Source organism: Populus trichocarpa, unplaced genomic scaffold, assembly GCF_000002775.5.
Source record: "Populus trichocarpa isolate Nisqually-1 unplaced genomic scaffold, P.trichocarpa_v4.1 scaffold_25, whole genome shotgun sequence".
NCBI classification, from domain to species: domain Eukaryota; kingdom Viridiplantae; phylum Streptophyta; class Magnoliopsida; order Malpighiales; family Salicaceae; genus Populus; species Populus trichocarpa.
Window position 1 is genome coordinate 312,580 of NW_026291139.1, and position 27,478 is coordinate 340,057.

General features: G+C 34.6%; 2 protein-coding genes across 10 annotated transcripts; both read right to left on the bottom strand.

Moving 5' to 3' along the window:
* Positions 1-364: 364 nt before the first annotated feature.
* LOC18107929 (uncharacterized) lies at positions 365-27,347 on the bottom strand. Of its 5 annotated transcripts, XR_008058263.1 has the most exons (8): positions 26,928-27,347; positions 25,852-25,945; positions 25,521-25,636; positions 24,149-24,216; positions 23,394-23,504; positions 22,748-22,973; positions 22,461-22,548; positions 21,861-22,307 (listed from the first exon to the last, which is right to left on the bottom strand). XR_008058263.1 is itself a non-coding variant. In XM_052449774.1 (7 exons), exons 2-6 carry the CDS (start codon positions 25,855-25,857, stop codon positions 926-928), a joined length of 345 nt encoding a protein of 114 aa, XP_052305734.1. In that variant the 5' UTR covers positions 25,858-25,945; positions 26,928-27,347; the 3' UTR covers positions 365-590; positions 774-925. The 5 variants fall into 5 exon arrangements, 1 of the variants encoding a protein (XP_052305734.1); XM_052449774.1 differs by lacking the exons at positions 21,861-22,307; positions 22,461-22,548; positions 22,748-22,973; ... (1 more) ...; positions 24,149-24,216; positions 25,521-25,636 and adding exons at positions 365-590; positions 774-971; positions 1,433-1,543; positions 2,189-2,256; positions 3,564-3,677; XR_008058264.1 differs by lacking the exon at positions 21,861-22,307 and having other exon boundaries at positions 22,335-22,548; positions 22,748-22,953.
* On the bottom strand, positions 12,633-21,131 carry LOC18107931 (probable disease resistance protein At4g27220). 5 transcript variants are annotated; one of them, XM_052449767.1, is made up of 12 exons: positions 20,937-21,131; positions 20,521-20,618; positions 20,030-20,080; positions 16,678-19,887; positions 16,538-16,590; positions 15,857-15,979; positions 14,826-14,897; positions 14,654-14,725; positions 14,493-14,566; positions 13,855-13,973; positions 13,430-13,641; positions 12,633-13,088 (listed from the first exon to the last, which is right to left on the bottom strand). In XM_052449767.1, exon 4 carries the CDS (start codon positions 19,862-19,864, stop codon positions 16,715-16,717), a length of 3,150 nt encoding a protein of 1,049 aa, XP_052305727.1. In that variant the 5' UTR covers positions 19,865-19,887; positions 20,030-20,080; positions 20,521-20,618; positions 20,937-21,131; the 3' UTR covers positions 12,633-13,088; positions 13,430-13,641; positions 13,855-13,973; positions 14,493-14,566; positions 14,654-14,725; positions 14,826-14,897; positions 15,857-15,979; positions 16,538-16,590; positions 16,678-16,714. The 5 variants fall into 5 exon arrangements, with proteins under 5 accessions (XP_052305727.1, XP_052305729.1, XP_052305726.1 ...); XM_052449769.1 differs by lacking the exon at positions 20,030-20,080 and adding an exon at positions 15,312-15,342 and having other exon boundaries at positions 20,937-21,130; XM_052449766.1 differs by lacking the exon at positions 20,030-20,080 and having other exon boundaries at positions 20,937-21,130.
* Positions 27,348-27,478: the final 131 nt, after the last annotated feature.

Sequence of the window (27,478 nt, forward strand, 5' to 3'; positions counted from 1 at the left end):
GTGAGGGTTGGAATGTTCTAATCAAGATTTAGTCTCCGTGATCTCTCGTTTCCCTGATAGTTTTTTGTATTTCAACACACGAATTCGAGCTAGTTGGTTTAACCGACCCTGACAACTGGGATCATCAGCTTGTGTTGAATTTCATTATTCTAGCTTGTTTTTTATTGGTAGTCCAAGTAGTCAGGAGAACTGCGGAAAGATGCTTTCCTTTCTGCCATTAGATTGCTTGTAATGGATTTATGTACATGGAAGAAATGCCAGATTTCCCAATATTCGAGCTTCTAGTGCTTCTGTTTTGGTTGCTCAAATACTCTGGTACGGATACAGTAGTCCAGTCGATTTTTTATAAACTGAAAAGAAAAGAGATTTAACTTCAATTGTTTGACTTATTTAAGAAATAAAACCATTAAATACCAACTATTATTCCTGCACACATCACATTGTTGCACAACCATTTTTAGATACACAAGAAGCCATAGCTAACTTGGAGATAGAAAGCACACCGTAGCAAGTGCGTGTTCTTTTCCAGCAATCCAAACACCAGTTTGTGATCATTGCACATCCTCCCAGTCAAGATTCTCCTCCAATACCTGTTCAAAATCACAGATGTTGCAGTCAGCCTAGATGGGGAAAAAAACTGAAGAAAAACGTAGCTACAAGCTGACAATACGAGTTTCTTCTGCAGTCTCCTTATTTGGCCTCGTGAAAATATGCCAAACTTTAACATCTAACTATGAAGAGATGTTTCAAGGAAGGAAATTGAAATGAAGTACCTCAACATGTTCCAGGGGCAATGGGATCCCAACTGACTGCGTGACCTTCTGCGGTTGTGGTTTCTTACAGCGAGACCACCGGAATAAATCAATAAGAACATTGTCACAGTCGTGCTTCTCACCGTTTGAGGCTGTGGACCTTATCTGTCTCTTCATGCACCTGAGTGAGAAGCCTGTGTCACTTTCCCATTTTCTCTCCTGTAAAACAGAGCTCGTATCTTCACATAAGAAATAAAAAATTCAGAATCAGAACATCACTAAGAATTCACCAGATGAACTTCATGATTTCAATACCTCCGACTTGAACAAAAAAAAAATGCCCGTTTACTAAATATTTTACATATATAAAAAAATATAATTTTGTTTTCTATGCATGAGCAAACAAGAAAACAAATAATGCCTGAAATTACAGAACTCATCATCAAGAAATTATGTGGCAACTTATAGCAAGTTATAGAAATAAATGAAAACCATACAATACAGAAGCTAAAGCAATTTTACTATTAAGACCAAAAAGCAAGTTATAAAAAGAAATGAAAACCATACAATACTGAAGCTAAAGCAATTTTACTATAAGACAATAAAATGTGCCTCCAAAACCTACGTGCAGTATCAAGTTAGAAAGCAGAAAAGAGAAAAAAAAAAAAAAAGAGGGATACCTGCATGAATGTGTTTCTAAATATAGAACTTCCCCCTTCTTCAAACGTGCAGAAGTATAGAGAGGCTTTTTCGGACCCTTGTCAGCAACAATACTAATGCTGTATTTTATCCTGATACATTATGCAGGCATCAAAATTGAAACATTAATCATTTTACTAACATATAAGTCCAGAAATATGAGAGTTAATGGACAACAGCAGCGACAAGAAAATTGGAAAAGTGCAAACACCTTGCAAGGCAATGAAAATTAGTGCCCTCATAGATAAACAAAAAAGATAAACACTTAATGAACTATGTCATGGGAACATTCTAAACTCCAGTAAACTGTGTCATGGAAACATTCCAAACTTCAGATAAGCATGTCTATTGGTTGGAAACTGTGGAGAGTTTATCGAATGAAATGTTAGAACAACTATAATAGATCTGGGGTGGTTAGGGCACGTGTAGTAAACTAATGTTACTACAGATGTAGAAATAGAGGATATCTGTAAAGTGTTGCTAAGCAAAAAAACATAAAAAGCCTTTACAAACTTGGTAGCTATTAGTTTTGATAGACCAGAAAAATCCCATATAGAAAATAAGAATAATTCCCTAAAAGTCTATCAACTTCGAAACAATAAGATGAAACGATTACTGAAAGCACAGAAAAGATAACTGAATTTGTTTGGTGGAAATGTAATAAAATCTTTATGAGATCTAAGTTGAGATCTGAAAAATTGCAGTAATCATAGTTATCAAAAAGATCTAGAATCTACCAGGGCTCGTTGCAAAGGTTGCACTGTATTGTAACTACGCATACAAATCTCTGTTGCCACAAAGCATTCTGAAAGAGAGAAGTCATCATAACGTAAGTAGATCCAAATAACAGAAAAAAAGTGCTTAGACAGACATAATTTAGCCCTTTTTATTAGTAGCCAAAAACATACAATTATCAATGAAATAAGTAAAATCATAAATCATAAAAGACAAAGGACAAGAAGCATGTCTGTGATGCATATAGCAGTTGTAACTTGGCACTTGTGGGAACAGGTAGCACGAAACATACATTTGATTTGTGAGAACCAAACACAGTGAGTTTAAATAAGCAATGCAAATAATGGTGACCACCACCCAAAATATGAGGAGATAATGTGATTATGATTGGCCAAACTTAGAAATCTAATGGGTCATGTTTGTGCTTCCATTCCATATTTACTCAGGAATTTTGAAGTATTATGATTTCTTGACAGCAAATCTGGTATATAGACCTGGATGAGAAATAACAATCCAAGGGATGAGACTTTTACAGAAGTACTACTACTGTGCACTTGATTGTCTGAAAGAGAGATCATCCTCCACAGGCAAGCAGGTCAATACTTGGCGCTGTGAGGATCATCTTTGCAATCCAGTTTGTTGTCGAGTTGAGTTATTTTACTTATTCAGCGTAGTTACAAAACTTTCAATTCCTTATTAAGGTGCATGGTTCGTATTAAGGATGATGCAGAAGTCAGCATCCTCGCAATTCAGGTTCACTCACTGTATAACAGTTAATTTCTGAGTTCCAGTAGTTTGATTCATCCATTCCAGTTCATACAAAACCTTAATTTCATCATAAAGGTGGCTCATATTAATTTGTATATAATAATATCTGAAAGTGGGAATCTGAAAAATAATTGAACCAAACATCCCTTTCAATTTTAAAAACAGATTATCCTTTTCTAAATCTTCAGTTATTTTGATATGAATAATTAGTTAAACCTACTAGTCCTGATAATTAGCTAAATTTGTTGGCCCCTGTTGATTTAGACCCATCCTTCAAACAAGATGTATTACACATCAAGCAAGAAAAATCATATAAGATTTACGCAGGGAAATCTTATCCGACCTCCTGTTACAATAATTAACAGTAAGAAGATTTACTTTTCTCATCTTACTTACAATTTCCTTTGTGCTAAATACATTTGAAAGCAAGTTGTGTTAATGCTAGATGAATGGAAATCCCAGAACTCTACCTCAGATGACCATTCTACTAATTGAGTATAACATTTGCTCAATCAAAAACTGAAAAGAGGATATAGGTACAACACACTGAGAAGTGAAGAGCAAGAGCATAAACTCAAAGGGTAATGGAAGAAAATGGCTATGTCATACCGAAGCTGCAGCACAGGTAATCATTGTCTGTTCAACAGCCACGGGAGCAAGAGCAGGTTCCACTGCTGATGTATGTGTAAGACAGGGCTCAAGATCAATGGTTCCAGCTCCTTTCTGAAATAAAAAAGAAATCAGAAATGACCATGATTGAAGGCATTTCTTGACTAGGATTTTGTAGGAAAAGGCAACAAAAAGAAAAGGCAGCACAAAATAGTAGTGAAAAAGGTAGTAGCAATAATCTTGTAGTACTAGAAGACATACAAGGAACTCAATAAACTCGTCAATGATCTATCTTAACAAAAAGCTTTCAAATTGTTGTTATCAGTAAAGACATGAAATTAAAACAAGAAAGAAGCAAAGAAGCGTTAGTTATACCTCTATATAAGGAAAAGGGTGGTTGGATTCCACCAGCTATGAAATTGCAGCAATCGGAGAGAGATGTTAGATGAAGATTAAACCAAGGAGATTGAATTAAGGTTTGTACAGGTTAATTATATTCTTTAGCTAGGAGAAGGGATATGCTTTCTTGCAAATACTTCCTTAGCGAATTCAAGGGTGGAAACAAGGAAAATTTTCTTACCTCACGAATGTAAACTAGCCTAGGGTGTTCTTGCTGATTTTTCTCTTCTTTTTCTTCCCCTTAACTTAGTCCCCTTCAAGTTTCTTCCTCCTTGACCGAACTTTCCTCTCTCTCACTCTCTCTCTCTATACCTCTAAATGATGGTTTTCATCCTCCCATTCACTCATTATTGATCTACGAATGATTTTCCAAGGACATGCAAGAGTTTTGGTGAAGAAAATTTCAAGGAGGAGGGTATTTTTGCTGATTATGGCCTGCCCTAGAGGGAAGAGGAAGAGTCATTCTCCTTTTTTACTCAAAGCATTTATACCCTCCTTAATTAACACTACATCATGTTTGGTTGTATTGCTAACTTGTATCCCAATATTTTTATACTGTTGAAGGACTCAATTTATAATTTCTCTCCCGTATAAATATTTATCATCATTAGTTTCGAAACTAGAAAGTTTGTAAGGCGGTGGCCAATTCTAGTGGCGCCACTAGTTTTCAAACCAGGAAACTAGAGAGATCTAACCTTTTCAGTGCCCTGAGTTTTTTAATGATGGTACATGGCTTAACCTCTTACAACCTTCTAGTAATAATGCAGTGAGACAAACCAAATCAGAAACAGAAGCAGGTAGCTTTTCAATAATTGTATGAGATAGATCAAGAACATTTAGCCCATGCAATTGCTCGAACAAAGAACCTGCAATAAATTGCAAGTATGTATTATTGCCTAATAATAGAGTTGAAAGACTGAGGCACCTTGGTGAATGACTGGAAGGAATTTCTTGAATTTGATTATATATTAATGAAACTCTTAAGATTCTCTGTCCACTCTTCTGCATCTGGCAGTTCTTTCAATTATGCTCCTGCTTTGACCATGACCGGAGAGTTCTCTTGATGTATTTGAATGGCCATGTCCATGATCAGGTCATGCATCTTGACAACATTACCACCTTCAATTCTTTCCAATAAACAAATATTTTCGAGTATATTAAAAATCGAATGGCCTTTGTCAATTCTGCCATCCTACTCTTCGACCCTTTTATCACTCCCTCGTCAATCAAATTCCACTTTAGAGATCTTAGGGTGCGATTATTTTCCCGAAACCATTTTCCAAACTTTCCTGTGTTTGTTTGCCATTAAAAAAGTTGGTTAACGGAAAACACTTTCCGGTCAAAGGAAAATTTGGCTTGATTTCCAGAAAAGTGTTTTCTTTTTATTTTGGGTGGAAAACACTTTCCAGAAGTTGTGAAATTTTTAGAAATTTCATATTATTTGTTGATTATATCAAATTTGGTTCTCAAATTTTTGATTGCTATATATATTTTGTTTTGAATATTTTTTTTTCAATTTCATCCCTTAGAGTTTAATTTTTATATTAACTTTGGTCCTCATTTTTATTTTGTTTTTCCCTTATCATTTTTAATTGAAATTTTTTATCTATCAAATTTGATCCTCATTCTTTTGATTGTTACTTATTTTATTTGAAATAATTTATGAAATGTTAATTATTATTATTTTAATTTCTTCATCTTTTAATTTTTTTTATTTTTTAGATTTGATCTCTATTATTTTGATTATTATTTATTTTATTTGAGATAATTTATGAAATTATTTTTTTTTCAATTTCATTCTCATTCAATTTTTTAATTTGTAAGATTTGTTTCTCATTATTTTAACAAACTTGAAAAAAATAAAATATTAATAAGTTATTTTCCAGCTTATTTTCCATGACATAACCAAATACTGAAAAATATTTTCCAACTTATTTTCCATTACACTACCAAACATTAAAAAATAATTCATTTTTCCGGAATTCACTTTTCAAAAGGAAACTACTTTCCAGCAAACAAATGAGGTCTTAAAGTCTTCCGGAAATAATGCACAATACAAGAAACATCGTTGCAGAGCTTAATCACTTAGATGGGTATAACTGAATCTCAATATCTGGAATACCTTCTCTTCCATGTCATCTTGCACAACTCATTTTCCATGACATAACCAAACATTGGAAAGTGTTTTCCAATTTATTTTTCATTACACTACCAAACATCGGAAAATAATTCACTTTCCTGGAATTCACTTTCCAAAAAAAAACTACTTTCCAGCAAACAAATGGGGCCTTAAAGTCTTCCGGAAATAATGCACAATACAAGAAACATCGTTGCAGAGCTGAATCACTTAGGTGGGTATAACTGAATCTTAATATCCGAAATACCTCCTCTTCCATGTCATCTTGCCTAACTCTTGATTGTCTCAGGTCCTCTAAAGCATCCCTCCACTCGCGTATGTCATCCACTCCCTTCATGTTTCCAGCCATTGTTATAATTCCTAGAGGTAAACCATCGCACTCCTTTGTGATTGACTTTGCAATTTGCTCCACTTATGAAGAAAGTGATATGTCATGTCCAAGTCTCTCAGTAAACAATGTCCAAGCTTCTTCCTCCGAAATAGGCTTCACTTTGATTCTATGTTGGGTAACCATCTATAGAAAAACCTTTTACGATTGAGTTGTAAGAATCAGCTTGCATCCCTTAGCTTGGATAGGTATTCCCAGCTTTTGTGGCTCAAAAGCCATCCACAAATCATCTAAAACCAAAACCCATGTGAGAGATAAAATGTTTCCATCAAAGCCATTTTTTTATTTCGGTAAAAAAAAAATCAAGAAAACAAAGGTGGTAAACAAGACACAGTCACCTTCTTTCTTTAAAAATAATTAGTTGCTGCAAAAGATCGCAAGCGGAGATGAGAAGTTGAGTTTTGGGTTAAGAAATGTTAAAGGGCAGCATGACAGTGGACTGGTAATTTCCTTTGTGATTCTATTCTCTCTTATTCCTTGTGTTTAATTTGTGCTAATTTTCATTTGTGCAAGTGTGCGTTTGTTTATGCGATTCAGTCTAATTTTAAAGTATTTTTTAAGCTGTTTTTTTTTTAATTAAATTAATATTTTATATGTTATAAAATTATACATTAAAGGTGGTTGCGGATATCTAAATGTATTTCCATACCTTTTTATTATTATATTTATTTATCATCATTAAATTCATTTAAATTTTTTTAAATTCATTTAAACTTCAACTCCATCTTTAACATCACTTGGATTTTATGTTGAGACTTCAAGTTGGTTAATGCCCAAATATCATAAGAGATATCAAGGTAAAACGGTGGTCTGAATTCAATGGAAATCAAAAGTGCTATTAAGTAGATTAATCATGGCTACAATCTTTCCAAAACCAACCTATATCATCATCCTTATCTCTTGCCCAATATACATTTTTAACATCGAAAAAAAAAATCAACTTGACCTTAAATCTTCTAGTTTTAAATCTGAATATAAAAAGAAATTTCAAGAAGCTCTGTCACATATTTCAAGTGTTTAAATACATGGGCAACAAGTTACTCTTCAAAATGGATAGATCTTATGTGGTTAAAGAAATGTACACCAATGGATTAAGAATTTTAATGTAGGCTCAGTATGTTAATTTTTTCTGCTTCTTTTTTGTCATAAAATTTTCTTTTTAACCGATTGCATCATTTTGGCGCTAAATTAAAATACAATTGCTTTAAATTTGTTGAGCCATATAAGATTCAAAGAAAAAGGACCCCATTAAAAGAAGTGGATAAAATGGATGGCAATTTAAAAAATAGCATAAAAAGTTCATTTGGTCCCTAATTCAAGTTATAAATATTCAATCCCTCAAAATTTTAAAAATATAATTTTAATCTAAAACTTTATTTTTCTTAATTTTAAGTCCCTAATTCAAGAGAGAAGAGAGAGTGGTCGGATTTTGATAGAGGAGAGAGAAAATCTTGGTTGACAACGATTTCAACCACGAGAGAGTTGATTTTGGTGTCAACGAGTTTTTTTTTTTAATTAAAAGAGTTCTACATAGGTGTTCTTTATTCTTTCAACTTGCCTGAAAATGATGGAGTGAGCTCGGGAAGCCTTTCGATTTAGGGTTGACTTTAGGTTTTTGGACAGATTTGTTTGGTTATTTGAGGTTAGATACGAGTTTATAAAGGTGTATAGGGTGTCTTTAAGTGTATTTTGGGTCAAAATAGTTGAAAAAATAGATTTCATGGTAAAAAAAAATTATAAAAAATATTGAATAATTTAAATAATTATCAAAAAAGCAATCTAAAATAAAAATTTGGAAGAAATTCTGCTTGTTTTTAAGATAAGTAGTTAAGGTTGATAGCAAAATGAACATGTAATTAAGAACAAAGCTAATTGTCACGACCCGATTCCCGGATCCATGACCAACACTTAAACAAGATCCCCCTTAAAGTTTCATATCTATGCGAACCTAAACTCACATATGAACTTATCATTTAAATAAGTCAATCAGAGTTCAACGTAATGTAATAACAAAACTAACTTCATAATATAATTTGATTATCTTAATACAAGAGCTAATACAAATTCATAGTTGTAGAGCACTAACTAGACATAAAGAAAAGTTTTAATTACAACCAAAAGAGCAGGTTCTGAAGGTCAAACAAAAATAACATGCTAACAAGCTATAAGCATGAAAAAGATAAATAATGAGGGGGTGAGTTGATAACATTCAATACATATACACGAGGTAATGCAACAATAAGGAATATATATATATATATATATATATATATATATATATATATATATATATATATAGAGAATTATGGCTTTAAGTTTTTATAGGAAAGTTTTTCAAGTAGGCTATAACAAGAATATCAGAAGGTAAAGCTCGTCAAAAAATCAAAATGCAATAAGCATAAGGCTCCGTACTGTGTGATGATCAGTTCTCATAGGTTGGTGACTCCCCCTACCAACTAGGATTTAGATACGATGTGCACAGAGATTAACACTACTCTGTTAGCATAGGTGTTCTGATTGGCATACCATAGGTTCATATTATAGTTAAACAAACATATTCATATCTCAAGGCTTCACTCATGACATCGATCAAATGAAAAGCTATCAATTCAGAAGTCAATTCAAAAGTATATATTGGCTCATATCAAGAATTCAGATTCAACAGTTGATCATGTTATATCGTAACAAGGATAATAATCAATATATATATATATATATATTAAAATACATGATCCAATTCGTATTAACAATTCAAATAATTATACTATTTCTCATGCATATGAAAAAGTATCAATTCACTTGACTCAAAAGCGAATAGAACTCGAAAGTACATACCGAAGAAAATCCTATTAATGACTCGCAGGTAGAATATTAGAATTATTTGAATATAAAAGGAGACATACTCAAAGAAAACTTGAAAAGAACTTATAACCTATTCAATACACTTAAATAAAGGTCTAATTCATAAGCTTATATGTTTATGAACCAAACTAATCATTTTTTTCAAAAACCAAAAAATTAAATAGTTTTCCCGAAATTTAATTCAAAAGAAAAAAAATCATTAATTTTGATAATAATTCACCAAATAACTCTCAATTATTTATCAAACCAATCTGAAAAACTAAAATTATAGTTATGGACCAATCTGGAATTTTATCACATTTTTAAGGGTCAGATTGCAATTTTTGTCAAATTGAAAGACCAAACTGAAAATGTCATAAATTGATGACTATATTTGCATTTTTTCCATAATTCATCCTCAATTCTGTCTAGAATCTTGAATTATGCTCCAGGGACCAATATGGAATTTTATCATATTTGTAGGGGTCAAATTGTAATTTTGTCAAATTGGAGGATCAAACTCAAATTGTCATAAATTCATAACCATACTGGAATTTTGCCCATAATTAATCCTAAATTCTATCCAGAATCTCGAATTATGCTTCAGGGACCAATTGCAATTTTTCCAAAGTTCAGGGACTAAACTGTAATTTTCACAAATTGAGGGACCAAAATTACATTTCGTCCTCTTCAACCTCACCTAGTGATATACCAAAATTTATAACTCAAATTCATCATTTAAACAAACCATAATTCAAAATCATCATCCTTACCTAAAATATTCTAAAATTAACTAAATAACTCACTACCTAAAACAATATATTAACCTATAATACTTCAATCAATTCATCAATCAAACTCAAAACAAAATCTTCAAAATCATAATCTTCAACAAAATAGAATATTAAAGATAAATAACACAATTATACACATCAAAGCATAAATCTTACATTTAAAACTTATTTTATCTAACTCTCTTTTCCTTCCTTAATTTATCTTTCCCTCTTTTTTCTTCTTCTTCTTTCTCCCTTTCTTCTCGCCTACTGGTTCTCTCTCTTAATTTCAAATTCCTTTTATTTTATCCTATTTATACTTATCAAACTTTATTCAATTACCACAATACCCCTTATTTATTTATATCTACTTCTAAGCCTCCAAGGTAATTAATTGTTGCCTTTTCACACTAATAATATAATCAAGATCTAACTGATCAATCAAGAATCCTACTTACCAATTCTACAACCAATTAAGAATTTGGTATGAACTCTATATGCAATTATTACTCTCGCTGTCTCCTGGAAATCTCCATGCAAATTGCTATGTGCTTTCTTTCTCCTTCTCCTATATGCAATTATTACTCCCACTTCCCGCTCCTCCAAACCACCATGCAAATTTTATGTCACTTTCATAAAACTATTCAACATGCTTACTCAGAGGGCATCTGTGGCAATTAAAAGTTATCCCTCTTCCTGAGATATGTATGCATCCCTTCACGTGTTGAAATCTGAAGGCCTTTAAAATGGATCATTATTTCTTCTCAGAAAAATTAGGGGTGAAGATTTGAGAAGATCCTGATGCAAACCCGATCTTCCAGTTTCCTCTTTGGATCTTTTAGATTCCTTAATGCAGCATTCATTAAAAAAACACTGTTATTAATATAGAATCACTAAAAAAAAGAGTAATTATAATGCTTAAAAAGAATTACATTAGTGAAACTAAAATCCAAAGAATCTAGGGCCACTGATTACATAAAAAGAGTCACTCATTACATAAAAGAGAGAGCAGTACACTTCTCGTAATCCTCCATCTCAATTTTCATGTTGCAAGCTTCTACACCTTTCATCATCACGCCTGCACCTGTTCACTCGGAATGCTTAATAGCTCCACTTACACCTTCTCAAACAAGGTGTCTTTGCCATTCATCATAAACGATCGTCTTTTATCATAGACGTTTGCATCTCCCTTAATTAGGTGCCTATGTAATATAGGCGTTTGTTACACCTATTATCTCCTCCATTTTCGCACAATTACAAAATTCAATTTCTTCTAATTTTACAAGGTTTGGCAGCAAGACAAGAGGGAACAACTTCTTCATACTCTTACAACCATAACAATTAAACTTCTTAAGACCATAAAATATACCATTGTAAAATGGAGCAGAGAACCGAGAAGCTGAAACCAAGCTCTCCATGCTATTGCAATTCCACTTTTGGCTTGGATTCTGCAAGGAATGGTTTCTTATAGCCTTGTATTTTGTGTTGATCGCAGACAAACATTAAAGATGCTACTTCATCACAAGTAATGATTAACAAGCAAGTGTGGATATACAATTCCGGCGTCATTTCTCAAGTATCATGAGAAAAAAGTTTGGTTACCTGGATATAAACATCGAATATACGGTTCCCAATACTATACAACGAATTGTCAGCTGTGAAAATTGAAGTTTTACAGTGTAATTCCCATTCACGAGGCAAAGTCCATAATACGTGCATTGTTAGCTGATACACTGGATATAGCAGACATGTTGGCTTCAGTACAAGCATCCGCCTCACTGTCATCGTCCATGAAGCACCTCTTGGTTCTTTATCATCTTGGTAAGTGGTGTTGCCATCCCATTACCACCACAGTTAATATGCAAGGAATAATGTTCTGATAAATGTTGAAAATATGAAGAAGGATTCACATATAGTAATATTTACGCATAAAGAAGAGAAATATACTTTGCTTCTGCAACATTTAAGGGAGAAAAGGAAGTCTCAAGTGATTATATTGACACAAGATGTTAAATTCTTAAGTAATGGCTAGGAAATAGTACGAGAAATGGAAAAATTTCTTGAATATGTTATAACACATATTTGAGTAATGATTCAAGATTCTTACTATTTGATTGTTGATGGTGAGCAGCTCTCCACTACGTTCCTGCAGTAGTAAATAAAATGGTTTTCCATCATGCTTCTAAATAAGCAATCTAGGCTTTCTTCTGAAAAAAAGAAGAAACATTTTTATGATCACTTACACCCTCCCTCGAGAACACTCAACTGGACTGGAGCTTTCCCAAGTGAAGTTTTTATAAGTTAGATCCCCAGTGAAGTTCTTGAATTAAGAAATTTTTTTATGGTAACTTTTGAAGCATGACATCTTCGGGTTGAAGCAGAACTTCAAGTCGAAATATAAATCTTGCAGAAACAGACACACATTCTTGTTTCTTTCCAGAAGTCATTGAGGAACAGATCCAGTGAGTTTGTTTCCTGTCATTTACTCGTAGTTCGGATGATATTCATTAACATTGAATAAACAAAACTGATTCTGAAAAAAAAAATTGAATTTTTAACATATGAATTTGGAATCTGCAAATTATTTCAAGATAATATATATGATACAACATTTACTAATTAGATTTAACTGAACTATCTCTCAGCAGATGGCCTGGTTCTCCGTAAGAGTTTGTGGAATCAGAACTGTATGATCCGTTTATAGACATGCTATAAGTTTGGCTTGGATTCTGCCAGATATGGTTTCTTATAGCCTTGTATTTTGTGTTGATAGCGGAAAACCCAGGATCAGAAAGAAGGTCCTAAACAGAAGTTTGACCTTCGAGCAAGCTCGCAACTTGAGACCTTGTAGGCCTAAGAGTTGGGGACGCATTGGTGCATAAGAGAGCGACATTTAGTATCACCATAGCCTCCCCTGAAGAATACTCTGACCCCAATTCTGGATCAACCACCTCGGAAAGACTTCCTCTCTCTTGCAAAACATAGGCCTGGCAGAATCCCAGATAAATCCAAATAAGGATGCTATAATATATTCAAAATGGTAAAATGAGTATAAGAAGTTCAGCAGAAATAAAGAACGACAAAAGCAGATATATGTTTGTCCATCTAAAAATTGTCTTCGGCAGATACAAAAAAAAATGTTGTTTACCAGGTTGAATAGTTTGCGAATTTGACGAAACATTACAAGCAACGATGAAAAATTGACAAGAAACATAAGAATAGCTAGTTCACTTACATATACTATGTGATGTTTTCCGATGAGCATTAAACCAATAATAGCATCAAATATTTTACAAATGCTTCTGATGGAAGGAAGAAATTAACTCACCAAATAGAGCACGGGACCGGCAATTGTTTTCCATGTACTCGTACACAAGCATTAATTGGTTTCCTCCAACACAACATCCATACAACTTTACAAGGATTTGGATGTTGCAGTGCAGATATCGTTCCTATCTCATTCACAAATTCATGGTTTCCTTGCTTAGATTTTGAGGAAAGCAGCATCACTGCAATCACAGTTCCATCTGATAATGAACCCTGCATTCAATAATGGAAAGTTCCCACCTCAAACTTATGGCTAACAATTAATAATTTGCTCTGCTGTCATTATTTTCTGTTCTACATCTAAAACTAGAAAGAATCCAAAGAGTTTATAGAGAACATTTGACCTATTGCTACAGCTATTTTTCCACTGCAAACTTATATAGTGTAGTAAGGACAGATGAGAGAAAACATTACATATTCAGTTACCTTGAAAACAGAAGCAAAATCACCCTCCCCGACATTGTTTGCTGCATCGAAGTTCTTGGTAGCAGCTTTCATCTGTTTTAGTGTGAAAAGTCCTGTTTGAAGATCTAGATCCCTAAGCTCTGCCAGACAGCAATTTTGGATGTCAGAGAATATTCAAATGTTCATCAAAAAAGTTCTGTTTTGTTTTCAGTATCTTAAAAAGAATATTAAACAGAGTAATTCTAGTTGACAGGAAAATGTTGAAGAGCTAGCGAATTCATAGAAAATATTTTTAAATCTTCAAAGAAAATATAATGAGAATTGAGTAGTTAATTTTGCAGTCCAAGTATAGATGCCAAAGAACTTTCTATTTTTTGTTCCCCTTTTACAAGGAGCCCAAAAGAAATACCAATGTCTCTATCTGCAGAGAGTTTGCCACCAAGCCAGCCATTTCTCTAAATGACACCTAGTACTAGAAGGGCAACAGAAACTGCTCCAGCTACCGTCCCAGTTTCTATGGCTACCACATTCCAGTTTCTACACCTAGTACTAGAGAATGTAACACACTAGCTACAAATGTATCACTTAATTGGATGGTCTACAGCACAGTTAAAAAGTTTTTCTCGTAAGGTAGTAGAAGTAGAAGAACTCCAACTCACAATGTTTCTATGGATTCCATATTACACAGTGGCGGGAAAGAAGACCCTCTTTCTGTTAAGTCACCAATCTCCTCCTACGAGTATCATAAAACATAAAATCATGCTGTCATAAACACATTATTTACACATAAAAACAAAATTCAGATGTTCTGGTTGCTTACAAATCACTTAGTCTGGTCAAGGAAGCAGTGCTAGAAGATATAGTCCCCTCAAGAGAGGAAGCTTGTATATGACTGTAATACAAATAGAACAACAAAAGTATCCATCAGTTATCAAAAAAATTAAGACAAAAAGAAAGGGTGGATTATAAAGAGGTTAAGGTAGGAAACTCACAGTTTCTGAACCTGTGTTCATTTACTGATGAAAGCAGGTAACTTCCCTGAGAAATTATTATCATTCATCCTCCTAAAAGATGTCAAAGAAATACAAACTCAGAGTTTTTGTAAGTAATATTGTTTACCATAAAATTTAGATAAAAAGATGAACAACATTACACTTATGAAAAACAATATTTGAAAGAATTCCATTAACATTATTTCCACTGAATTTGATCCATGTGCATGGTTGAATTATCAGCATAGAAGATTCAAAGATCTAAACAATCTCGGAAAGTTAAATATGAGATTTTTTCTCATCAAAACCAGCTACGTTTCCTGTGCTTATAGAGGATGATTATATATCTGTTGGGGAAAACCACCCAGCCGAGGTAAATCCAAGGATAAAGACATGAAAAATGATGAGTAATCAATGCTTTATGGGTTCATAGACTTGTGAATTCGATTGAACGACACACACAAAAAAGAAAAAGTGTCTGCTTACATATCTGTCAAGTTGACCAACTTGCCAAGTTCTGCAGGCATAGTATGAGTAATATTATATGATACAAGATCTATAAACAATAAACATGAAAAAGAAGAAAAGTATTACAGTTTCTGTAAATTGATCAGTTTTCGAATATCAGGTGGCATGGGTCCTGAAAAATCATTTCCTAAACAGTCTGAATGATTCAAAATCCGTACTTAAAGCCTCTAAATCCTAGCCAGGACAGATCAATGTGCCAACATTTCATGATGAACTATTCACATTGTCCTCGTTACTGCTCCTCTAAGTGCAAGGTACCCCATTGGGGAGGTACAAAACCAGTGAATAGAAAACGGGTAAGGTCCATTTTACCATTTTACTGTATGCAATGATTACTCTCATGAAACCACCCTGCAAACTTTGTCACTTTCTGCTTTATTTATTCACACTAACTATTCAACGTGTTCACATTACACTGCTTTAATTCCTTGAGTCTAATGAATTAATGAAAATTAATGAAGATAGAAACTCCAAAGAAAATCACTCGGCCAGAAATAACATACTTCAGTACTCGTGTCAGCAGCTAGCATGGATAAAACTATCTCCTTCCTTATAAACGAGGGCTCTAGCATCGCTTTCATCTAGCACACTGTAACTTGCAGATCTGTTTGGCTTTTCCACTTGCTCTGTCAGACCACAATTTTGGATGTCAAAGAGAATACTCATAAGTTGATAGAAAAAGTTATGTTCTGTTTTCAGCATCTACAAGAGAATATTAAACAGAGCAATTCTAGTCGACAGGAATTGTTGAAGAGTTAGCAATTCATAGACAATATTTTTAAATCTTCAAAGAAAAATATAATGAGAATTGAGTAATTAATCTGGTAGTCTAAGTAGAGCTGCCAAAGAGCTTGTTATTTTCAATATGAAGATAGTAGACAAGTTAAAACAATTTCCTACCAACAAAAAATAAAATAAAATAAAATAACAGAGGAATCAATAAATAAGAGAAGGAAGTTTTTAAGGTTGGGATGATAACAGCAAAATGAGGAGCGTAAACGCAAAGGTCTAATAAGAGAAAACCTTGTTGTAGTTGAATTTGGCTAAAATGTGTTGTTGCTCTCTAAACCTAATTAATACAGAGAGATTGAGAGAGAGAGAGAGAGAGGTAGGAATTCATGAGAGAGGGAAGAGAGGGATATTGAGAGAGAGAAAAGGAGGAATTAAAGCATCTACTTGCTTACCCGTAATTCATTATTTATAGTAAGGGGCATTGTCGTCTCATCCCCAGCCAATTCTACAAAGGGCAATGTTATAGATGTCATTAAGTGGACACGTAGCTTAAGGTTAATTCATTAAATCCAATTAAAACAACATTGCTTACTTTTAATTTAATATTATTTCAAGGGCACTGTCCCCACTCATCCTTTAACCAACTTTAAAAAGGGACGAAGGACATCCTTAGCGTTAGGATGCTCGCCATTTTCAAGCAACGAAAGACAAATTCCCATCCTCTTCAGCTTCTCACAATTCCTTACTTGAATTAATTGGAGAGAATCGCAAATCAGTTTTGCACTGCAAATGCTTTTCAGTTCTGGTAATCTAATCAATTGCAGAAATATTAACTTGGGGAGTTTGAGATCGGTGCTGCTTTCTTCACCCATAACCCCTTCTTCATCTGATCTTGTTCCACCTATTATCTCCTCCATTTTCTCGCAATTTCTTACGTCAATTGCTCCGATAGAATCGCAAATCAGTTTTGCACTACAAATCCTTTTCAGTTCTGGTAATCCCTCCAATGCCAACATCGTTAACTTTGGGAGTTTGAATTCGATATTGCTGCTGCTGGTTTCTTCACCCATAACCCCCTCTTCATCTGGTCTTGTTCCACCTATTATCTCCTCCATCTTCTCACAGTCAGAAACTCTAATATTTTCGAGGTTTACGAGGCTTGGCAGCAAGACAAGAGGGAACAACTTCTTCATGCTCTTACAACCAGAACAATTAAACCGTTTAAGACCAGAAAATATACCGTTGTAAGATGGAGATGGTAGTGGAGCAGAGCGGAACCAAGAAGATGAAACCAAGCTCTCCATGCTATAGCAACTAAAAATCTTGATAACCTCCAGATCAGTTGCATACTTTATTTGAGAGGAAACATCGCATAAACTTGTTGCATCATCATTATTATCAATAGTCAGTTGTTGAATGTCCTTTGGAAACATGACCTGAAAACCTCCATCTCTGTCGATACTCAAGTTAACCCAAACAATTGTTTTCCTTCTGCAACCATCATAATCATAATCATAACCATAATGATACTTATCCAGTGGTCCTACAAGAATTTGGTATGTGGTTAGTGATTTGGTTTCATCCCGAGATTTGAGATACTCCACGTAGTCTGAGTAACCTTCAAAATGGCATACCAAACTTTCCAACTTCCTCAAGCATCCTACTTCCTTTCCTTTAACTGTTACCGGAGCAGGTTGTCCTCTTCTATTATCTTTGGTAGCAGGAGGAATCCACTCCTCCAATACAAAGACTTGCAGGTGAGAGAGCTTAGGTAACAACCCACTAGGAAACTCCTTTTCACCACATCCATTCATTCTAAGATACCTCAGGTTGCATAGACATTCCATGCCTTGAGGAATCTTTTCAAGTGCCCGAGTACCAGAGAGATCTAACCTCTTCAGTGCCCTGAGCTTTTCTAATGACGGTACATGCCTTAACATCTTACAATCAATGAGCAGTAATGCAGTGAGACTCACCAATTCAGAGACAGAATCAGGTAGTTTTGTAATACCTGTACGAGACAGATCAAGAACCTTGAGCCCATGCAACTGCTCAAAAAATGAATCTGCAATAAATTGCAACTGTGAATTGTCGCATAACAATAGAGTTGAAAGGCTGGGACACCTCGGTGAATGCGTGGAAGGAATTTCTTCAATCTGGTTATGCATCAGTGAAACTCTAGTAAGATTCTCTGTCCACTCCTCTGCACCCGGCACTTCTCTTAACCGTGCACCTGCTTTAACCATGCCTTGAGAGTTCTCTTGCAGTATTTGGATGGCCATATCCCTAATCAAGTCATGCATCTTGACACATCTATCACCATACATGTTTTTAGCACCTTCCAATAGGCAGACACTTTCAAGTCTATTAAGCATAGTGTGGCCCTCGTCAACTGCTTCTTGCCTGCTCTCCACTCTTTCAATTACCCCCTCATCGATCAAATAATCTATCAACTCCTTCCTTACAATCTCATGATCTTCAGGAAATAATGCACAGTTTAAGAGACACTGTTGTAGTGCTAAATCATGTAACTGGTCATAACTAAACCTCAACAACCGGAATACCTTATCTTCCATGTCCCTACATTTTGATTCTTTCAATTTCTTCAATGTATTCCTCCACTCATGTAGGTCATCCACCCTCCTCAAGCTTCCTGCGATTGTAATAATGCCCAATGGCAAACCAGCACATTCCCTTGCAATATCTACTGCAATTCGTTTCACTTCTTGGCAAAATGTTATGCCATGTCCAAGTTTTTCCTTGAACAAATCCCAAGCTTCACTCTCCGAAAGTGGCTTCACTTTGATTTTTTTTTGGCTATCCATCCGTTGACAAACCCTTTCAGATCGAGTTGTCATAATCAGCTTGCATCCTTTTACCGGGTCAGGAATTCCCACTTCGTGTAGCTCAAAAGTGTTCCACAAATCATCTAAAATTAGAATCCATTTTTGTTTTTTCCTTAGTTCCTTCGACAATTTGACAGCTCTACGCAGATCATCATCTTCACTTGAAAGATCAAATCTAAGACATTTAGCAATAAGATTTTGCAATCTTTCAATGCTGAAATCTCGAGACACGGTCACCCAGTAAACACAATGAGAAATGCCTAGTCTTTCTAGAAGCTTATTATGGATATGTTTCATCATTGTTGTTTTACCGACTCCCCCCATTCCGTAAATGCCAATTGTCGAGACTTCATCATCCATTAACCAAGACCATATCAGATTTGTATTCTGTTCAAATGCTCGACCCACTAGCTTTGTAGAGCTAGTAGGTAATGGATCTCCTGGAGTCTCATTTGTGTTGCCTGTAAGCCCTCCAGAAGAGCTAGCTCCTACACCAGGCTGCACTACCCCTCCAGTCCCATTCTCTATATCATCCTCCATTACCATTTCATTGATCTCTTCCAAAAATCTTCCAAGTGCTTGAACCATTGTATCTGGAGCTTGTATCGTTCCTGCATCTCCTGCCAACTTGTCGACTTCATTGTTTTGTTCTTGTGGAGTGGTTGAAATGGGATTATCATTAAAATTGCTTGAACTTGCTATGCCTTTATGTCTTTTGCTGCAATGTAGCATATCCAGAAAAGCTGCTTCTTGAACTTGTTGAGGAACTTGCCCACAAACTGCAACACCATGCCCTTCCTCTCCTGACAAATGCCATTTGATCCTTGAAATGGAAGTAGCAACAGCAAATTTAAAGCCACAAAATGTACAGTTGAAACGACCATCATCCAGCTTCTCAACATGATCCCAAAATCGATCCTTCTGTCTAGCCATTTTCACCGCAAACTTCTTTGGCCCTTCAAACATCAAATAAAAAATTGTCAAAAGTAACGCATAAAAATGGATGTTGAATTAATTGGAAAATAAGAACTCAATCTTAAAATGAAAATTTAGAAGAAATCATTATTTTTTAAATAAGCAAAGGAAAAGAGTGCAAACCTCAATCTTACAAAACAATGTCGTTAAGTGTGTTCACAAAATAAACTGAATCTGTATAATTAAATCAATCATTACAAATTCTAAAATTAAATAGGCAGGCACTTAACTATATATTTTCCTATAGAGATGCACTTCAAGCAGATAAAAAAATTATAACAACTATTGAATAATTTAAATAATTGTCAGAAAAGCAATCTAAGATAAAAATTTAGAAGAAACTCGGCTTGTTTTGAAGATAAGCAGTTGAAGTTGAAAGCAAAATGAACAAAGTTATAATATGAGTTTGAGTTCTATAATGCATAGAACTCAAACTCATACTTTTATTTGGAAGAATCAAAACAAATAATATTAACAATGAATTTGGTATGAACTCTAGAAGGCAAGGATTTTAAAAGTTTCTCAATAAGATTTCAACAGCTTGCGGTTTACTAAAAAAGATTCAAAAACAAAGACAGCAACAAAATGAAGAAGATGAAGTATAAACACTTTACCTGGATTCAAAAGAATTTTAACAAAAGAATCTGAAGCTAATTGCTGAGTGGGGAAACGTGTGGACGCGCCCCAGTGTTGAAACTCTGGGAAAGCTGATCTGAAAATGTAAGCACAAGAATATGAGAAAGAGTAGGCAAACTAGTCACCTGTCAAGCTGACAAGAGGCACTCAACAGACGAAAGAAACCTTGAGAGCAGCTGTTTTCAAGATAAATAGTTTAAGTTGATGGCAATATGTAAGAACAAAGCTAAATATGAGTTTTGAGTTCTAAAATAGATCAAGCAACACATATATAATTAAGTTCTACCTGATTGATCAATCTACAATCCTACTTATTAATTCTACAACCAAATGGGCAAATCTTATTTGAAACAAAATTAGTGGTAGAAAAACAAGAAACGAAAGTAGGATTTACCTTTCAAGCAAGAAAGATACAGATCAAGAACACAATACGCGATGATTCGATTCAATCAGAAAAAGGAAGCACAGATCATGAGAAAGGTTTAAGAAATTTGGTGAGGGGAATTAGGAATTCAGTGGTATACTGAGAGAGAGATCTCTTAGTGGAAGACTAGCTATTAAAAAAGTCAATGCAATTTGCAAGCAACTTTATGTTTTTTTCTTTGGAGAAGTCAATAGAAATTGGCTGGAAGCTACAACTCCACCTACCACAGGTAAACAGCAAGCTTACTTTTAGTCAAGAACTGTAAATCCCTTGTGCTTTCTTTGTCCTGTATGCAAAGATTACGTCTCACTGCCTCCTGGAAACCACCAATGTCACTTTCATGAATCTCTTGCTTTATTTATTCGCACTAACTATTCAACGTGTTCACATTACACTGCTTCAAATCCTTTGAGTCTACTGTTAGATGCTAAAATATTCATGTATTTTTTTAATAAAAAAACCAGAGTCGCGAGAACAATAGATGAAGATAGAAACTCCTAAGAAAATCAATTAGCCAGAAATATATGCTTGTTATAGAGGGCTCGGGCCACCAGCTAGCATGGATCGTAAGTTTTGACATGGAGTCGGAACTACATGCTTGAAAGAGTGGGCTCTGTCATTGCTTCCCATCTGGCACAGTTATCCCTTAGGCTTTTGCACCAGATCTACGGAGTGAAAAATATACTAAGATGATCAATGTCAGTTGTTATATGAGATCTGGTTCTTGTAAAAGCTAAAATATGATCAAATCTTTAAATCTTAATTGGTCATTCACCATTTTTGTTATGGTTTCGTGCTTTGAGATTATTGGCAAATTAAAGCAGTGATTGAGTAGACTTGCGTTGTGGGATTGTGTAAGCTTGTATTATCATTTAATCTAACGGAATTGATGTGAGGGTTGGAATGTTCTAATCAAGATTTAGTCTCCGTGATCTCTCGTTTCCCTGATAGTTTTTTGTATTTCAACACACGAATTCTAGCTAGTTGGTTTAACCGACCCTGACTTTGCTGTTACTATTTGCTTTTGGCAAAGAACTGGGATCATCAGCTTGTGTTGAATTTCATTATTCTTGCTAGTTTTTTAATGGTGTTCCAAGTAGGCAGGAGAACATGGATACAGATGATTTATTTTTCATCCATCCTGCTGCCAAGAGATTATGGTGTTCAATCGAAATAGAAATTGCAGAAAGATGCTTTCCTTTTTGTCATTAGATTGCTTGTAATGGATTTATATACATGGAAGAAATGCCAGATTTCCCAATATTCAAAGTTCCAGTGCTTCTGTTTTGGTTGCTCAAATACTCTGGTACGGATAGAGTAGTCCAGTCGATTTTTTATAAACTGAAAAGAAAAGAGATTTAACTTCAATTGTTTGACTTATTTAAGAAATAAAACCATTAAAAACCAACTATTATTCCTGCATACATCACATTGTTACACAACTATTTGTAGATACACATGAAGCCATAGCTAACTTGGAGATAGAAAGCACACCCTAGCAAGTGCGTGTTCTTTTCCAGCAATCCAAACACCAGTTTATGACCATTGCACATCCTCCCAGTCAAGATTCTCCTCCCAACACCTGTTCAAAATCACAGATGTTAAAATCACAGATGTTGCAGTCAGCCTAGAAGGGGAAAAAAAACTGAAGAAAAACGTAGCTACAAGCTGACAATACGAGTTTCTTCTGCAGTCTCCTTATTTGGCTTCGTGAAAATATGCCAAACTTTAACATCTAAATATGAAGAGATGTTTCAAGGAAAGAAATTGAAATGAAGTACCTCAACATGTTCCAATGGGATCCCAACTGACTGCATGACCTTCTGTGGTTGTGGTTTCTTACAGCGTGACCACCGGAATACATCAAAAAGAACATTATCACAGTCCTGCTTCTCACCGTTTGAGGAATGTGGGTGGTGACTGTGGAACTTATCTGTCTCTTCATGCACCTGAGTGAGAAGCCTGTGTCACTTTCCCATTTTCTCTCCTGTAAAACAGAGCTCGTATCTTCACATAAGAAATCAAAAATTCAGAATCAGAACATCACTAAGAATTCACCAGATGAACTTCATGATTTCAATACCTCAGACTTGAACAAAAAAAATGCCCGTTTACTAAATATTTTACATATATATAAAAATATAATTTTGTTTTCTATGCCTGAGCAAACAAGAAAACAAATAATGCCTGAAATTACAGAAGTCATCATCAAGAAATTCTGTGGCAACTTTCAGCTAGTTATGAAAATCATACAATACAGAAGCTAAAGCAATTTTACTGTAAGACAAAAAACAAGTTATAGAAAGAAATGAAAATCATACACAGAAGCTAAAACAATTTTACTATAAGATAAAAAAATGTGCCTCTAAAACCTACGTGCGGTATCAAGCTAGAAAGCACAAAAAGAAGAAGAAGAAGAGGGAGTACCTGCATGAATGTGTTTCTACATATAGAACTTCTCCCTTTTTCAAACGTGCAGAAGTATAGAGAGGCTTTTTCAGACCCTTGTCAGCAACAATACTAATGCTGTATTTTATCCTGATACATTATGCAGGCATCAAAATTGAAACATTAATCATTTTACTAACATAGAAGTCCAGAAATATGAGAGTTAATGGACAACAGCAGCGACAAGAAAATTGGAAAGGTGCAAACACCTTGCAAGGCAATGAAAATTAGTGCCCTCATAGATGAACAAAAAAGATAAACACTTAATGAACTATGTCATGGGAACATTCTAAACTCCAGTAAACTGTGTCATGGAAACATTCCAAACTTCAGATAAGCATGTCTATTGGTTGGAAACTGTGGAGAGTTTATCAATGAAATGTTAGAACAACTATAATAGATCTGGGGTGGTTAGGGCACGTGTAGTAAACTAATGTTACTACAGATGTAGAAATAGAGGATATCTGTAAAGTGTTGCTAAGCAAAAAAACATAAAAAGCCTTTACAAACTTGGTAGCTATTAGTTTTGATAGACCAGAAAAATCCCATATAGAAAATAAGAATAATTCCCTACAAGTCTATCAACTTCGAAACAATAAGATGAAACGATTACTGAAAGCACAGCAAAGATAACTGAATTTGTTTGGTGGAAATGTAATAAAATCTTTATGAGATCTAAGTTGAGATCTGAAAAATTGCAGAAATCATAGTTATCAAAAAGATCTAGAATCTACCAGGGCTCGTTGCAAAGGTTGCACTGTATTGTAACTACGAGTACAAATCTCTGTTGCCACAAAGCATTCTGAAAGAGAGAAGTCATCATAACATAAGTAGATCCAAATAACAGAAAAACAGTGCTTAGACAGACATAGTTTAGCCCTTTTTATTAGTAGCCAAAAACATACAATTATCAATGAATTAAGTGAAATCATAAATCATAAAAGACAAGGGACAAGAAGCATGTCTGTGATGCATATAGCAGTTGTAACTTGGCACTTGTGGGAACAGGTAGCACGAAACATACATTTGATTTGTGAGAACCAAACACAGTGAGTTTAAATAAGCAATGCAAATAGCGGTGACCACCACCCAAAATATGAGGAGATAATGTGATTATGATTGGCTATACTTAGAAATCTAACGGGTCATGTTTGTGCTTCCATTCCATATTTACTCAGGAATTTTGAAGTATTATGATTTCTTGACAGCAAATCTGGTATGTAGACCTGGATGAGAAATAACAATCCAAGGGATGAGACTTTTACAGAATCTACTACTGTGCACTTGATTGTCTGAAAGAGAGATCATCCTCCACAGGCAAGCAGGTCAACACTTGGCGCTGTGAGGATCATCTTTGCAATCCAGTTTGTTGTCGAGTTGAGTTATTTTACTTATTCAGCGTAGTTACAAAACTTTCAATTCCTTATTAAGGTGCATGGTTCGTATTAAGGATGATGCAGAAGTCAGCATCCTCGCAATTCAGGTTCACTCACTGTATAACAGTTAATTTCTGAGTTCCAGTAGTTTGATTCATCCATTCCAGTTCATACAAAACCTTTATTTCATCATAAAGGTGGCTCATATTAATTTGTATATAATAATATCTGAAAGTGGGAATCTGAAAAATAATTGAACAAAACATCCCTTTCAATTTTAAAAACAGATTATCCTTTTCTAAATCTTCAGTTATTTTGATATGAATAATTAGTTAAACCTACTAGTCCTGATAATTAGCTAAATTATGTTGGCCCCTGTTGATTTAGACCCATCCTTCAAAGAAGATGTATTACACATCAAGCAAGAAAAATCAAATAAGATTTATGCAGGGAAATCTTATCCGACCTCCTGTTACAATAATTAACAGTAAGAAGATTTACTTTTCTCATCTTACTTACAATTTCCTTTGTGCTAAATACATTTGAAAGCAAGTTGTGTTAATGCTAGATGAATGGAAATCCCAGAACTCTACCTCAGATGACCATTCTACTAATTGAGTAGAACATTTGCTCAATCAAAAACTGAAAACAGGATATAGTTACAACAAACTGAGAAGTGAAGAGTAAGAGCATAAACTCAAAGGGTAATGGAAGAAAATGGCTGTCATACCGAAGCTGCAGCACAGGTTATCATTTTGTCTCTTCAACAGCCACGGGAGCAAGAGCAGGTTCCACTGCTGATGTATGTGTAAGACAGGGCTCAAGATCAATGGTTCCAGCTCCTTTCTGAAATAAAAAAGAAATCAGAAATGACCATGATTGAAGGCATTTCTTGACTAGGATTTTGTAGGAAAAAGCAACAAAAAGAAAAGGCAGCAATAAATATTAGTGAAAAAGGTAGTAGCAATGTCGCTGTGACACCCTCGGACATTTCTGAAGGTTCTCAATAAATTTCAGAAAAATAGAGACTAAAACTACAATTGAGAAATTATTCCCACCACCTTCATGATGCAGCAACGCTCAGCACGGTAACCGCAACCAATTCAGATCCCAAGGCACGTGAACGAACATTATTTCTCAGCATAGAGGTGTAGCCTAAGGCACATGTCAAAGTCACAGTGTTAAAAGCCCACACAAGTACAGCATAAATGGTAAGGACACACTTGTAGAAAGGCAATACTAGCAAGAAAAAGTTAAGCGCGTAAGTCATTTAAGTTTCTCATATAGCTATATACTATCAAAAGAAGTATTGTCATCTTGACATTTGACAAAAGAGCACAGTTCAAGCATGTCGGGTTTTTTATCTAGTTATCTTGTTTGGAGCGTGTCTTTGCATCCTTGGGATTCACTTGTGCAAATATGGATATGGATTGTGCATGACATTTATCCCAGCAAAATCAATTATACAAGGCTAATCTCACACACCATTTCAGAGTTGGCTAGGCTTCAACCAAAACCCAAACTACTCAGACCACATATATGACATCATTATTTTCACAAACTTTCAACATGATTTTCATGCTTTTGTTGCTTAAAGTGCGTTGTCAGAGGTAAAGCACTTTCAACCGCATCATTAGTGCATCTTCTCCATTCGGTTTTATTTAGAGCAGAACCTCCTATGAGCTATTCTGTTCAGATCAATAATCGATTATAATTCTTAAGTAATGAATTGTCTTTACTTCCAAGACAAATCATAACATCTAAGAAATCATAGTAGATTAGATATTGTTTTCTTTTACAGAATCATCCTTCACTCATCAGCCATCATTCAAATGTAATTCTTGACGTAACAATCATTTCAATTCAACAAATCAATAGTGGCTAGCTTCAAGGGTGCCTCAAAATCCCAGAAACTAATTATAGACACGGGCATGTTTAACCATTTAATCACAATTTTAACAGTCAAAATCAATAAAAAATTAATTAATCCTCCTAGCAATATGATCAATCATATGGTCTTAATTTCCAAAAGTACTCATCACAAGCTGAAATCAGATCACCCCAGATAACAAAATAGTCCAAAGAATCAAAAAGCAAAACACTTTGAAAGAAAGAAAGAAATGATCATCAGGGGTACCTGGTACAAGGGCTTGGGGAAGCCATAGAAGTCATGAATGGTATCATTTCGATCAACAACATTAACAGTAGGTTCGGTCTCCCAGTGAGCAGAAATAACAAGAATGGAACTCGGTTTCTCTTTGTACACACTTGGTTGCCATGATTTAAAGAATTGTCTTGTTGGTGCGGTTTCTTCAATAGCAAGTGTTGGAGCTCCATGTGAGAGATAAAATGTTTCCATCAAAGCCATTTTTTATTTCGGTAAAAAAAAATTAAGAAAACAAAGGTGGTAAACAAGAAAGAAATTATTAGAACAAAACAGCGTCACCTTCTTTCCTTGAAAATAATTAGTTGCTGCAAAAGATCGCAAGCGGCGATGAGAAGTTGAGTTTTGGATTAAGAAATGTTAAAGGGCAGCATGATAGTGGACTGGTAATTTCCTTTGTGATTCTATATTTCTATTATAATTATAATTATAATTATTATATTATAATTATAACATATACTAAAACTGCACGCTGAGTTGTTTTTTTTTCTTTTTTTTTAATTTTGTTTTCGTTTTTTTTTATT

Bases quoted from the DNA above. Each gene is read 5' to 3' on its own strand.
- LOC18107929 (XM_052449774.1), bottom strand. The intron at 2,257-3,563 runs GTATGACATAGC...TCTCTCTTTCAG, and splicing joins TTACCTGTGCTGCAGCTTCG to AATGCTTTGTGGCAACAGAG. The intron at 972-1,432 runs GTATCCCTCTTT...TCTGTTTTACAG, and splicing joins TTAGAAACACATTCATGCAG to GAGAGAAAATGGGAAAGTGA.
- LOC18107931 (XM_052449767.1), bottom strand. From the start codon at position 19,864: ATGGCTAGACAGAAGGATCGATTTTGGGATCATGTTGAGAAGCTGGAT.